The 14843-nt window shown below is 30.8% G+C and overlaps 2 protein-coding genes across 5 annotated transcripts; both read left to right on the forward strand.

Annotated features, from left to right (window-relative positions):
• Nucleotides 1-928: 928 nt before the first annotated feature.
• LOC108855486 (actin-1-like) lies at nucleotides 929-3110 on the forward strand. 4 transcript variants are annotated; one of them, XM_018629328.2, is made up of 4 exons: nucleotides 929-995; nucleotides 1535-1604; nucleotides 1751-2758; nucleotides 2845-3110. In XM_018629328.2, exons 2-4 carry the CDS (start codon nucleotides 1545-1547, stop codon nucleotides 2908-2910), a joined length of 1134 nt encoding a protein of 377 aa, XP_018484830.1. In that variant the 5' UTR covers nucleotides 929-995; nucleotides 1535-1544; the 3' UTR covers nucleotides 2911-3110. The 4 variants fall into 4 exon arrangements, with proteins under 4 accessions (XP_018484830.1, XP_018484831.1, XP_018484829.1 ...); XM_018629329.2 differs by having other exon boundaries at nucleotides 930-961; XM_018629327.2 differs by lacking the exon at nucleotides 929-995 and adding an exon at nucleotides 1184-1234.
• Nucleotides 3111-7094: 3984 nt separating this feature from the next.
• On the forward strand, nucleotides 7095-7569 carry LOC130511402 (late embryogenesis abundant protein 37-like). The gene is made up of 2 exons (XM_057008369.1): nucleotides 7095-7165; nucleotides 7275-7569. The coding sequence occupies exons 1-2, from the start codon at nucleotides 7095-7097 to the stop codon at nucleotides 7567-7569; spliced, it is 366 nt and encodes a 121-aa protein (XP_056864349.1).
• The last annotated feature ends 7274 nt before the right edge of the window (nucleotides 7570-14843 follow it).

Consider the following 14843-nt stretch of genomic DNA (forward strand, 5'->3'; position numbering starts at 1 on the left):
TCTTTGACTATAAACACTATATAATGTACTCCCTTTCATGGTAATGAGATCCACGAAATTGCTTCTTTATTTTGAGTCTTCTCTCTTTGTTCTTAGCATAGAACTTTCCTGTTTCTTGGTGAGGTTATCACTTAGCAAACAAACCTTCTTTTGTTGGACCGGTGCGTCACATCCGACAACAATCGAATCTGGTAGTATCAAAGGGTCTTTCCGCAACCTTTTGTGTCACCCATCATTCCATAGTTCTCTTTTCAGAGTTCATATCCTTCACAAACCGATTGAGTGATCCTGTCCAATCTCATGACGTATCACTTACTTTGTTAAAACTAGAGGAACACATTCATAATGTATCCACCATTCATCTAAACATTCATGAATTAGAATATTTTAAATTTAAAAATTTATGTCAAATTATATTAAATAATGGTTCACACATAGATTCAACCGATAACCAATCAGTTTTTAGCGGTCTTTGTGGTTTTTTTTAGAATTTTGAAATAACAAGTTTAACTAGATTACATGTAGAGTCGTCGGTTTTATTGGTTTAACCATAGGTCCGGACATGATTAAATAACACTGAATATAAGACTTCATAACATTTTAAATATAAATATATAATCAAAAATATAAATTTATATCATTCGAAAATAATTCCGCGTTTTCCAAAGCGCGGATCTAGTATCTCAAATAAAAATCCCTAAATCCATTTCCACGTAATTAGGGCCCATATTGGGCCTTAAACTTTCGAGGTTAGTTTTGGACTTAAAGCTGTCTAACTGTGTCTCAATGTCTACAGCAAGGCTACCAGCACAGATGAGAATTAAAAGAGGGTAAAAAAGTCTTTTGGGTAAGGAATCGAAGCGGAAAAAGAGGTCAACCGAGGGTTGGAGGCCTTTTGACCCGTTTTGTATTTACTTTTGCCCCCCCCCCCCCATTTCTTTCTCCTACTCCTCATCAAAAGGTTTTCATCTACTCCCATTATCTTCCCGTTTTCGGTAAAATTTTGCAGCGTAATTGTCTGATCGAGTGATTTCGATATTTCTCTGCCTCGTTATTTATTCACCAATTGTCACTTTATCTGGATCTGGGGTTTCGTCATTATGTTTGTCCCATTTTGATTGATATTCGATCTTGGGTTTGTTTCTCTGCTTATAAAGTCGCTCCTTTTTTCTCAAGATCGTCTTTTGGGGGGGGGGGGGGTAAATGCAAGCCAATTTTCCAAGCGACAAGTGTGGTAGTCTTGTGTCTTCAACTGTGTTTCTCTCCTTGATCTTTGTTTAATATTATTAAAATCTAATTGACAGCGTGATTCTCCTGGATCTGGAATCTTTATTACATTCCGTTTTTCATCTTTGATTTTGTCCTTCTCTTTTTTTTCTGAACACAAAAAAAAGATTTTGTCCTTCTCTGATACTACTATTTGTTCTGACTCGTTGACAAAATAAGTTGTTTTTCTTCGTTTATTATAATATTATCTTATATATAATCCCACTTGTTTAATTATCATTGGTCTTTTGTTTTTATCGTTTTGCAGAAATTATAAAATGGCTGACGGTGAAGACATTCAACCCCTTGTCTGTGACAATGGAACCGGAATGGTTAAGGTAAATGCTCAAAAACGGAATCTTTTTTTTTTGTTCAATCTTTAATCTTTCATCACTAACATGTCACTGTATTGAAAAAAAAAAAGAAATCTTTTGTGGATGTATCTCTAAGTTGGTTTTATTGTTCTGTGTTGTTGACTCTTTAGGCTGGTTTTGCTGGGGATGATGCACCGAGGGCTGTGTTTCCAAGCATCGTAGGCCGTCCACGTCACACCGGAGTCATGGTTGGGATGGGACAGAAGGATGCATACGTCGGCGATGAAGCTCAATCCAAGCGTGGTATCCTAACCCTCAAATACCCTATCGAGCACGGTATCGTCAACAACTGGGACGACATGGAGAAGATCTGGCATCATACTTTCTACAACGAGCTCCGTGTCGCCCCCGAGGAGCATCCCATTCTCCTCACCGAAGCTCCTCTCAACCCAAAAGCTAACCGTGAGAAGATGACTCAGATCATGTTCGAAACTTTCAATGCTCCCGCCATGTATGTCGCCATTCAAGCTGTTCTGTCTCTTTACGCTAGTGGTCGTACTACTGGGATTGTGCTCGACTCTGGAGATGGTGTGAGCCACACGGTTCCTATCTACGAGGGTTACGCGCTTCCACACGCCATCCTGCGTCTCGATCTCGCCGGTCGTGACCTCACTGATGCTCTCATGAAGATCCTCACCGAGCGTGGCTACTCTTTCACCACGACAGCCGAGCGTGAGATCGTCAGAGACATTAAGGAGAAGCTCTGTTACATTGCTCTGGACTATGAGCAGGAACTTGAGACGGCTAACACCAGCTCTTCTGTGGAGAAGAACTATGAGTTACCTGATGGGCAAGTGATCACTATTGGGTCTGAGCGGTTCCGTTGCCCGGAGGTTCTTTACCAGCCGTCTATGATTGGTATGGAGAATGCTGGTATCCATGAAACCACGTACAACTCCATAATGAAATGTGATGTGGATATCAGAAAGGACTTGTATGGTAACATTGTGCTTAGTGGTGGAACAACAATGTTCGCTGGGATTGCTGACAGGATGAGCAAAGAGATCACTGCTTTGGCACCGAGCAGCATGAAGATCAAAGTCGTTGCGCCGCCTGAGAGGAAATACTCTGTTTGGATTGGAGGGTCCATCTTGGCCTCCCTCAGTACCTTCCAGCAGGTAACTTCATTTCCCTTTAAAACAAATGATTCTACTCATGTGTGACCTGACTGATTGGGCCCAACCTCTGTTCTTAATATTTGCAGATGTGGATCGCAAAGGCTGAGTATGATGAGTCAGGCCCCTCCATTGTTCACAGGAAATGCTTTTGAGTTTAAAGTTTTAGTCTCTGCCCTGGGGGTTTTCCAGTTTTTCCTTGATAAGTTTTATCTTCGTTCATGCTTACTCTTCAGTATTTTCAGATTCTGGCTCTTGTGTAGCATGGTTGTCTTGTTCCTTCTTCTCCTTTACTTTCTGTTGTTGGATAATAAGACCACTGCGTGAGTGAATGAGAACATCTTATTTTCTCAAATTTATAGAGTAAATTATAATTGTTGTTATACCGTAGTTGACTTTGTGTAGTGTCAGAGTAAGTAAGGGAGTGGAGAAGATAATTGTTTGTTTGATTAAATTTCTCAAACAAGCTAAAACCTTGCATATTAAACCGGATGGCTAAACCAAAATTGACTTAGCCGGATGGTAACCGCAATTCCTATAACACGACGCCATATTCTTTTTTTTGGTGGGCAAAAGGGAGAAAAAACCTCTCTGTATTATTAAGAATTCAAAGAACTGCTACATAACTACATGCCTAGGACAGGATACGCCTAAGACATCATCCTCAAGAATCGAAATTACATCAGGTGGAACAGAATCAAGAATATGAATTCCTAAAGATAAAGTAAACGCATAGTTGGCTAACCCAAAACTTTCAGGTCTTCCACCACTTGGGAGGTGCTGCGACCTAGAGAGGAGGTCAAGGACTGGGTCGACATCGTCTAGTTCAAGGGTGCTATTCTAAAACATGCTTTCACGATGTGAGTAACAAATTATGATAGGCTGCCGACAAGGTCAAGACTTGCGGCTTGGGGAATGCCAATTTCACCGGCCTATCCTTTCTGTTCCAGATTTGATGAAACCAGAGACCATCTACTGATCTCATGTGCTTACAACAACAATGTATAGTGTGTGGTGCTTCAAAAATGCCAAGCTCCATCATCTATATTTACTTGTTGGGCTGAACTCCTCTATTGGATTCGATCTTCGAGGTCTAAGAAGCTAACGCTGCTGAGGAAAGGAGCAGTTCAGGCAGTAGTTTTTCATTTTTGGAAACAAAGAAATAACCTGGTGCATAGTCAGACAGTCCTACAGGTTTCAGTAGTGCTCCACGGCATTGACAAAGACATAAGGAATATTATCTCAGCAAGGAGACTAAGAAGGCCATTCAACTCACTAATGGCGTTGTGGTTGAGCTAGCTATGTTAATTTCTATGTAAACCATCTTGTGTTTATTTTCTTTTTGCCAAGATGGCTTCAAAACTAAGATCTTCTTGTAAATCTTTCAATCTTATATATGATATTTGCAGTTTAGCAAAAAAAAATAGTTGGGTAACCCATCGACAAGACATTTAGCTTCTTTATACACGTGATCAATTTGGACAATCCAGTCCTTTGAAAGAAAGCTGTGGCACAGACGTACCAGGAACGACAGTGGGTGAGTTTCCTCAATTCCTACTTTAAGAAATCCAACGACGTCATATTCCTGCCTTACCACGACGCCATATTCTGTCAAATAGATATAAAAAGCTCATATATATATAGGGTTGTCAATTTGGGCTGGTCCGGTCCGGCCTAAACCCACTAAGCCGTAAATATTTGAGTTCGGCCCGGCCCGACTCGGAAATATTTTGGTTCTAAAATTCAAAGCCCGGTCCGGTCTTTGTAGAGCTATAGGTTTTTCGGATTTTTTGGACATTTCGAAAAATAATTTGTCATTGTCGTTTCTAGTGTTTTAGTACATATGAATTTTATGAAAAAAACCAGTTTTAACTTTTAAAAAAGAATGTAAAGTGAATTTAAACTTTTCTTCTTTATCAAAAATATTTTACTTTTTCGTATGATTTTTAAAAAATATTATAAACTAACCGAATTTAATAAAATTTAAATAATCAAATATAAATTTAAATTAAACATATAAGAAAACAAAATTTATGATAAATATGATCAAACAATAAAATATATTAACAACTTTTTATATTTTTATAAGAGTTTGGTTTAAAAATATTAAAATAATATGGTTAATACTAATAAAAAAATTTGATTGCAAGAAGGATAATATTTAAAGTAAAATACAAAGATTCGGGTTTTCGGACCGGCCCTAACCCAGACGAGCTTATATAATCAGTTTACTCAGTGCATGGACGTAGACTATATTATAGTTTAATGTTGTTTGTAACTCACAATATGAATATTTGCATAAAAATGTAACACTGTTTTTTTTTTTCCGCTAAAGAAATGTAACATTGTTATAATAGAAAAGTATACAACTGATCACAAGGATTCAAATAATCAAAATACCACATCTAAATTCGTCCCCCTAGATTTAGAGATCTATTTTCTTATAAAAAGTATAATTTTTTTTAAATTTAAATTCATATATTTTAATAATTAAATGAATTTATATATTTTAAAAAAAAATTATTTAAAATATTATATATAAGATAATTTTAACATAATTATCTTATTTTTTATTTTGAAAATATTACTTTTTTAAAAAAATAACCTAGAAACAATTTGCTCAAAGGCCTCAAAATTTTTTGAGCCGGACTACAGACCACAGGCGGATCCAGGTGAGTAAAGAGTGTGGCATGTGCCACATCCTAAGTAATATTTCCTCCGTTTCTTAAAGAGTGTCGTTGTGACATTTTTCACACAGATTAAGAAAGTTGTTGAAATATATGTAAGTTGTAATTAATTATACCTCTTTGACCAATAGTATTTTAGATAAATAAAATTATTTATAAAATCAATGCAGTTTGCAATTAATTTTCAGCTGAAAGTTAGTATAATTTACATTGGAATTGTAAAGTGACACTCTTTGTGTAACAAGAAAATGAGCTCAGAGTGACACTTATTATGAAACAGAGGGAGTATAAACTTCCTATGACATGAAGAGACATATATAATTGTGTAGCTCTGATGGTTTAAACTGGTCAATTGTGCCCCACCTTTCTTGTGTTCGAATTCATGAACTGTTTTTTCTTTTATTTGTTTGTACACTTTTAATCACCTTTTCTTTTTTCATTTATTTATTTTGCTGCCTACAACTATTTTCCTTTTTCTTTTACAATTGCTTACTTTTTTTTCCTTTCTCTAACATTACCTTTTACAAAATAAAAAAATATAATCTGTCAAAAATATATCTATGTAGAATTTATTTAAATTTCACTTTAACATGTATTTTTATTTATTTTCAGTACTAAAATTAAATAAATACTGAATGAATAAATCCTTTTGTAATAAAAATATCATGTGCTATATACAATTTTGTAATATTACTTAAAATGGAAAATTAAAAATTTAAAAAATTATTTATCTCTATATCTATTTTCTGAAATGTATAGAATGTAATCTTTTAGTGATTAATTTATTTTTTAAAAATATATAGTTTATTGAAATAAATTATTTTAATATCTTAATAAATAACTCTATATATATATATATTGTGTCATATGTTAAATTATTTTCTAGGTCCGTTCGGAGTACAATAAATCCAATATGCTCTCCTTGAGATAGCAATCATCATGCATGATATACAGGAAAATGAATAAATGGCCCTCTTCGCGATTACACCTGCATGCATGTTGGTTAGCTTGTCTTTATACTAACTCGAAAGGCAAAAAGGATGGCCGAAATCATGCAACGTCTTGTCATTATCTGCCTGTTCAGATCAAAATACACATTCCAAAAACAAAAAAATAAACAAAAAATGTTCTAACTAGTAACCCATTGGTCAGGTATTTAGGTGAGCCAAATACGAAAGTCATTATTTTATTTGAAGAAAAGCCATTTTTCTTTCTGACCCTTCCGAAGTCCAAACCATCTCACTGTTCTAGAGAAACCCTTGATCCTATCGAACCTTTTCACTGCTATAATACTATACCATTTCATGCACAAACTACTTGTTCAAGTTTTAGTAGTTCATCATTATTACTTATTAAATATTAGCTTAATTTTTTTTTAAAATTGCAGTACGCTTAAACTCTTAATCTTATAAGCAAGATTGGGTCATTGTTCAGGTGTAAATTATAAATGTCACTCTTTGATTGCATATAAGATCGAGCGAGAGACTACCACTTCGCTTACTCCCATTGCTAAGTCAAAGCATAATTAGTCTATTAGAGGAATTGTTATTAGTAGCAACTTCCCTATATAAACAACACAAAGCCATATCTTCCAACGTATGGTAATCTCTATTGAAATTCTCTTACATTTATTGTTATCTATAGAAGTTATGATGGGAGCAATTTCTCAATCGGTTTTCAATCTCAAAAGTTCCTCTTGCTCTCTCAAGGACATAGTTGTAATGTAATCAATCTATTTAGTATACCTAGAATTTTATATTTTGTTTGGTTAATTCTTTTGAACATATAGCGTTTTGACTTGAATGACAATTCTTACTTTTTTAATATTGCAGGAGAGGATACATTTTGATCAAAAAGGCTTCTCAAAGGGCATATGCAATAGGAAGCAGCAGAGAGAAGCCATCGTGGACAGCAGACGGTGAAATCGGATACTACAGACCTGAAACTGTAGCAAAAGAGTTAGATTCATATGTTGTGACAACCTCTAAAAGTGAAGTTAAAATTAGGAGAGGTGAAGAGTTATGGTGGATGCCTGATCCGCAAACCGGATTCTATAGGCCTGACACTTTTGTGAGAGAGCTCGATGCCGTTGAGCTACGGTCAATGCATTCCAACTACCGAGAATAAAAAAGATCTTGTACAGCTAAATGATCTTACATGTGTGGTTTCTTTCTGATTCTAGTTCATCAATTTGACGTGTGAACATATAACTATTGGCAAATGATTATTTGCCTCGCATGCTTCTTCTCATTGATATTGATCAGCCGTACTGACTTTATCTAGCAAGTAGCAGCAACATGACATGTCAATAAGCATGTTGGGTTTCTATGTGGTGAATCTTTCAATAAACAAGTTGGCACGTCTTATATATATATATATACACATATGAAAGAAATAAGATATTTTTTGTTTAGACCATTATAAATTTTAATTCTCTTGATCACATCCACTATTTAGTTGCTACATCTAAATACTAGTATTTCTTATCGTGTCTGGCTATAAATGATCATTTATTAACGCAAGATAAGATCAAATGCTGGAATTCTGAGCAACAGGTTGAATATATACTACTATACTCTGTTATAGCTCGTAGGAATCTCACTTACAACTGATTACTCAACTGATCCTGTGACAAAAAAAAAAAGATTACTCAACTGATTGTAACCACATCGTCTCCCTATTACACAACCCAAATCTTGTTCATATGTTATGAACAAACGTAGTGTATCCTACCAGTTAATTATGTCAGAGATCTCGAGTTTAAATTATTTTTTGGACGAAATTAATATTACATGATGATGTAGTTTTAGGTCTGAGGAGATTATAGGCTTCGGCCCAATCCTCATGGTTTTCGGTAGAATTTGAAAAATCATCTCTTTAACCCTGTATTTATTTATATATATCAAAATTTAATATTCATTTTCTCTACACTTATCTACCATAGTATATTTTAAAAAAAATCTCAAAACGTATGCCTTACTTGCGCCAAGTACATCCACATTCGATCCAACAAATGTGATCTTATACTGGTGCACTGAATTATAAGTCACTTCCAAAATCAACAACTTGGTTTCATCTAAAGTATTTTCTTTTATGTTTTCAAACAACTTTATATAGAGTAAAAGGAACGCTTGTCCACATGAAGAACCTCATCTCATGTATTACTAACATAATTGACAAAAATAACATAGGACTAGGTAATGATATGCGCCCTGTGCTGGATGAGATTGTCATTAAAATGTACTATCAATACTATTAAAATAGAAGACGTTTTTTTGAGGTGACCTTCTGTTTCAACAATATTTACGGATTTCTACCACTGAAATATTTAAAGCCTATGCTTTTCTATTTTTCCTATTTTAAATCAAATTAAAAAGTTGGAAAATTATTTGTAACAACTAATCGGATATTCTTTTTACTATAAATAAATCTATATCACCACTTAATTACTTCATCATATTTTGGCCAAACAAACAAAAATTGAGAGCTTGATCATTCGTGAACAGATTGGAGAAATACAGATTCTTATGAGTTTCATTTTAAAATAGCAGAGACAGTATATTCTAATCAATATGATTACAACAAAATTTCTTTAAAAAAAACAACGACATGCTTGAAGGGATATCTATCGTGCTCTCTTCTGATCTTCCCCAAACAACACATGTGAGTTTTATTTTTTTTATGAGATTCTTTGTGTTCATCTGCTAAGCAGTATGGGTGGTTGATTCTGATTTTTCTTTGAGTTTTAGTTAATTTTTGATTGCTAACGATTTTAAAAATATTATTGAAGAATACTCTCTAATAATAATTTCATATTAAAGAATGAAGAAAACATTAGCAATGAAAACTATCGCAGTGTATTTTCCACTGATTTTGTTTTTACCATTTGGTACATTTTCTTTACTTTTATTTAATAGTTTTAAGTTAAAAGTTCACTATATAAACATTTCATAATGTTAGTCAACTTTGTCTTACCATTTCATATATATTTTCTGGAAACTTATAAAATGGTACATTCACTCCTTAACTATTCTTTAACGTGAGGAACAAATTTTATACCAAATTAATTGGAGATATTTTAGGTACACACAGGAATGGTAGCCTTATATGTGATATTATATTATATTGAAAATATAATTTATACATGACAATTATATAAATAGTACTAAAAAATTAAAGAAGAATTATAAAATATACATTTTATATATAATCTATTTTTATTTGTCACAGAATACGTAAACTATCTAAGATTTCAAGTATATAATTTGAAATAGAGCATTTCAGTTATAACAATCAGTTTTAACAATAAGTAAACAAATTTTAAATATTGAAATTGAGCATTTCGATATTTGTTTTACATATCTAACCATACTATTGTTTAATTTTTAAAAAAGTTGTTAAATAAGATTTTGTATTGTTAAAAAGTATTTTTAAATTTAGATTTTCCAGTAATATTCATATTTTATCATATCCAAATCTTTATATAGATATTTATCTCACACATATCTAAACAAATCTTCTAATTAATAACTGTAATTAATTCATAATATATACATACCATTTAATTATTTAAACAATAAGTTAGCCGCATTTAACTAATAACCGGAAATAGTGTTGTTGCCATAATTTTTGATTGCTAAAGATTTTTAAAATATGCTACAATTTTGATCCCATTCTCTCTCCCCTTTTCTCAATGTTTTTAAATTCGATCCGGACACTAAATCGGATAATGTTTCGGGTCACTGGATCATCGGGTCGACCACGGGTGAACCGCGGATTAATAAATGAATTAGTTTTATTATATAGATAATATATTAGCTATAAAAATAAATAAATAGAGACAAAATGAAGTATTTTATAAATGTTTTATAAAAATTAAAATAATAGTTTGGATATTTATAAAACTTAACTTTTGTTCTTATATTTTATTTCATTTGACATACAAGATATATAAAAAAATAGTTTAGACTATCTAAATTACAAAACATCTCATTTCCTTTCCTTTTTTAAATGAAGTCGTGTAATTAAAAGAAAAATTCGGCCATTAAAAGCCCAACAGTATTAAAATAAATTGACAGCCCAATTTTTCTGTTCAGTGTATTATTAAAACGAAATGGACTTGAAACTTTCGAATCAATGAGCTTGAAATTTTGATTCTGTTTAGTAACCCATTTAAAATATATTATCGACATGCTATTTCAAATTTTCGAAATTTTCGATTCTATACTATTAAAGCATAATACTTCTTATGAATATGCCCCTAACTTTTCAAATTAATTACAAAAATTGTCTGAATTTTTTTTCCAGCAGTATTTGAAACCAATCAAAAGTTATTATTTTGCAATTACATTAAAGAGTATTTAATATAATTCACTTCTTAGTCTTTTTGAAAAGTTTGTTTCCTAAATATTTGCACTATATATTTCCAAAAAAGCTTTCACATTATTAATTATTTGAAAGTATTTATTAAATGAAACCTCAAAAAAAATGAAATAACAAAATCATAATACGGGTCTAAATTATCTCACTTCTTTAAAAAACAGTTCCATTTAAAATCATAATACGGGTCTAAATTATCTAACTTCTTTAAAAAACAGTTCCATTTAAAATAAAAACTAAATCACATAAACTGAATTTAATAAAGTTATAGAATTTTTATGATTAAATAAACAAAATCATAATACGGGTCGAAATTATCTCAACTCCTTAAAAAAACAGTTCCATTTAAAATAAAAACTAAATCACATAAACTGAATTTAATAAAATTATAGAAAATTTTTTGAAACGCCCAAATGAATTTTTCAATGCAGAGAATGGTGAAGATATAAAATATTTTATTTAAATTAGAAAAAAAATCAGTATAAAATAAGTTTAACTTTGTTTTAAATGAATAAAATCATATTACGGGTTAGAATTATTTAGAGTCTTAAAAAATTTAGTCATATTTAAATAACAAAAATAAGCCATATAAGTAAATTTAAGATGAAGTTCATTAAAATTTAAAATATATAATATATCAAAAATCGTAATTTTATTATGTAAAATAAGTTTTTCAACAAAAAATATACCCGCTATTTAAGCGCGGGTCAAAATCTAGATTTGAAGGAGTTCTCACAATGGATATTAGATATTTTGAATATATTATATTTTCCAGTATCCATTTAAAAGCCTGATTATGAATATAGTGGATCATATCGATAGCCATTATTAATCTAAATAATATTACAATTCATTTAGACTTTTGTATAATTTTACAAGTAAACGTACAAATTAATTTTACTGAAAATAATTTTAAGTTTAATTTCTTAATGTAGTTTCCAGTAAAAAAAATATTATTTCACAATACTAATATCTTGTATAGATGAAAACAAACATAAACCTACTCCTAACAAAAATCATTAAGACATTTGATATACATTTTATGTTGAAACACATTTGTTACAAAAATAAATTTGTCAAAGGAAACATACCCGCCCTTTAAAAAGATGGGTCAAGATCTATTACTCTGTTATAGCTCGTAGGAATCTCACTTACAACTGATTACTCAACTGATCCTGTGACAAAAAAAAAAGATTACTCAACTGATTGTAACCACATCGTCTCCCTATTACACAACCCAAATCTTGTTCATATGTTATGAACAAACGTAGTGTATCCTACCAGTTATGTCAGAGATCTCCAGTTTAAATTATTTTTTGGATGGAATTAATATTACACTAGATTTTGACCTGCTCTTAAAAAGGTGGGTATATCTTTTGCTTATATTTTTTTTTAAAAAAATATTTTATATATGTATTTTTAATCATATTTTGTTTTTTATGCAATAATTTTTCTAAAATGATTATAAAAATATTTAATCAATATTATTAAAATAGTTGGACCGTACCTATATCAATATGTCATGATCCTATTTTAACAGTATTGATATAGATTTTGACCCGCATATTGTTTTTGAAATTAAATAAAGTTTTTTAAAAGAATTATTGAAAAAAACAATACCAAAGCTAAATCGAATTTCATAAATGATCGAGCGATAATATATCTCTAGAACCAAAAAATCGAAACCTAATTGAAAACAAAGTGAATACCTGAATTTTTTTCACAATACAAAAATTATACACTTACTTATTAATCATATTTAATTATTAAATAACCAACTATTCTAAAAGTACTATTTGCAAACCGGATTTACCAGAATATTTTTATTCAAAATTTTAAAAGTTATTTGTCATATATTTTTATCCTAATTACCTGATATTTAAAATGAAAATGAAAATTATCTGATATTTTTATTTAAAAATTTAAAGTTTATTTGTCATATATCTTTATCCCAATTACCTGATATTTAAAATGAAAATTTAAATTATCTGATATTTTTATTTACAAATCCGTATTTACCCAAAATACCAAAATCTAACTGGAAGTGAATTGGACCCAGTTTCCTTTTGCATATTAATTGATTCCCAACTGTGCTACTAAAACCAAACAAAAAAGTAACCCAACTGAATCAATTCAAACTTTGTAAATACCTGAACGGTTTCTAAATTTCTGGTTTATAAACAAATTCAGATATAAAACCGGTAAACTTGGTTGTCATATATAATCTAAGACTGGTTAGAGCATCAGCAATGCCGAGACTCCCTTGCGCAAGATAACCATGTAACTTTTTATATTTCTTTTTTCAGCTTTAAAAAAAAAGGACCAATCGTGGGCTTCCACGTGGCATGGAATCAACACAGTAACGTACCTGCCAGAAAATAGGTTCTTACCAAAGGACTGCAAGAGCTTTTGTTGGCACCAAATCCAAAAAATGTAAGACCTACATCATTTTATAATAATTTTTTTTGTGCTAAAGACTCTTGTATTTTGACTGTTGCGGATGCTCTTAGATTCTTCATGTAGCATTTTATCAGTGTTCAACCAACTGATATGTTCCACAAAACTCATATTTAATAAAAATTTATCATTTAAAAACTTGATAAACCCCCAAAATTCGTCATTAACCCGCAAACCGAACCAAAATAAAAATTGATTAAACTTCTCATTTATTTTTGTAATAGTACATAAACTGAATCAACTATTTAGTTTGACATATAAAGTAAATTTATTGTTTTATATTATGTATTTTAATTTATAGGCTTTGTAATGATTTTTTTTGGTAAAAAGGTTTTGTAAAGATCAAATATTATTACAAATTTAGTGTATATACTTTTTCCTATATTTTGAAGTATATATTGGCTTAAATCTATTAATAGATTAAATTTATGATTGCTAAAGTTACTTGTGAATAATATTATTTTATACGTTGTGTTTATAAACAATGTTGCGGCATGAAAAAAACTATTCCAAATCATTTTCCAGCCGATATGTGATTTTGCATAACATATTTCATAATTGATTTTATGTATTTATTGTTAGATAAAGATGTTGTATGTCAGTTATCTTGTCTCGTCGAACATGAAGAATATGATTAGTTATTAAAAATATGTATGTGCTATATATCTTTGTTATTAAATATCATATCTATACGATTAAAAGGGAAGAAGTCTTGAAAAGTCGACTTATACAAGTTGTTTTGGACCCTTTCATTTTTTTAGTCCAACCTATTACATATAACAAACCTATTTTATAGCAACTTAATAAGATTTTCCTTCATTTAAATATAGCCTATTACTGTTATTGACTTTAAATGTTACTATAATCTAAACTGTTGACTTCTAACATTTTAAATATGTGCGTAAGAAAGATTTGTATAAACCACTATTTCTATTACTAATGTTTATATAATGTTTTTGTATCGAATGATGGTGTGAAATTAATTTAAAACAATATTGTACCTCATCTATACTATTAAAAGGGAATCACTACCAAAAAATTTACTTTAAAAATTGTTGAATCCTTTCACTAACTAATTATTTTTCGTCCAACTATTTGAAAAATTGATTTGCGGATGCGGGTTATGAGTTTTTTTATGCGGGCTTAGTATGAGTTGGTGGATTTTGGATCGCAGCTACCCGTCGATCCGCAAATTATTTTTAAAAAATAAAAATTTTAAAAGTAAATACTTTTAAATACAAGAATTTAAAAATAATAATTTAAAATTTAAGTCATGTATAAATTTTTTACTATAAATATACTTTTATAGTAATTAAATTAAATAATGATTTTTAAAATATGTATATAACCCATGGATAACCACAAAATTAAGCAGAGCGGAAGCATGTACAATATTATTTGTTTGCATGTTGTGCGGATCATATTTTTAACCAAAACAAAGTTAAAAATCCGCGGGTTGGCGGGTCAGCGGGGCGAATTCGACCTGCAACTCAGCCTTAGCCGTACGTATACCGGATCAATTTTTAAATTACAATATATTTTGATCTAAATTTATACACAAATAT

This window comes from Raphanus sativus, chromosome 4 (genome assembly GCF_000801105.2).
Source record: "Raphanus sativus cultivar WK10039 chromosome 4, ASM80110v3, whole genome shotgun sequence".
In the NCBI taxonomy this organism is placed as follows: domain Eukaryota; kingdom Viridiplantae; phylum Streptophyta; class Magnoliopsida; order Brassicales; family Brassicaceae; genus Raphanus; species Raphanus sativus.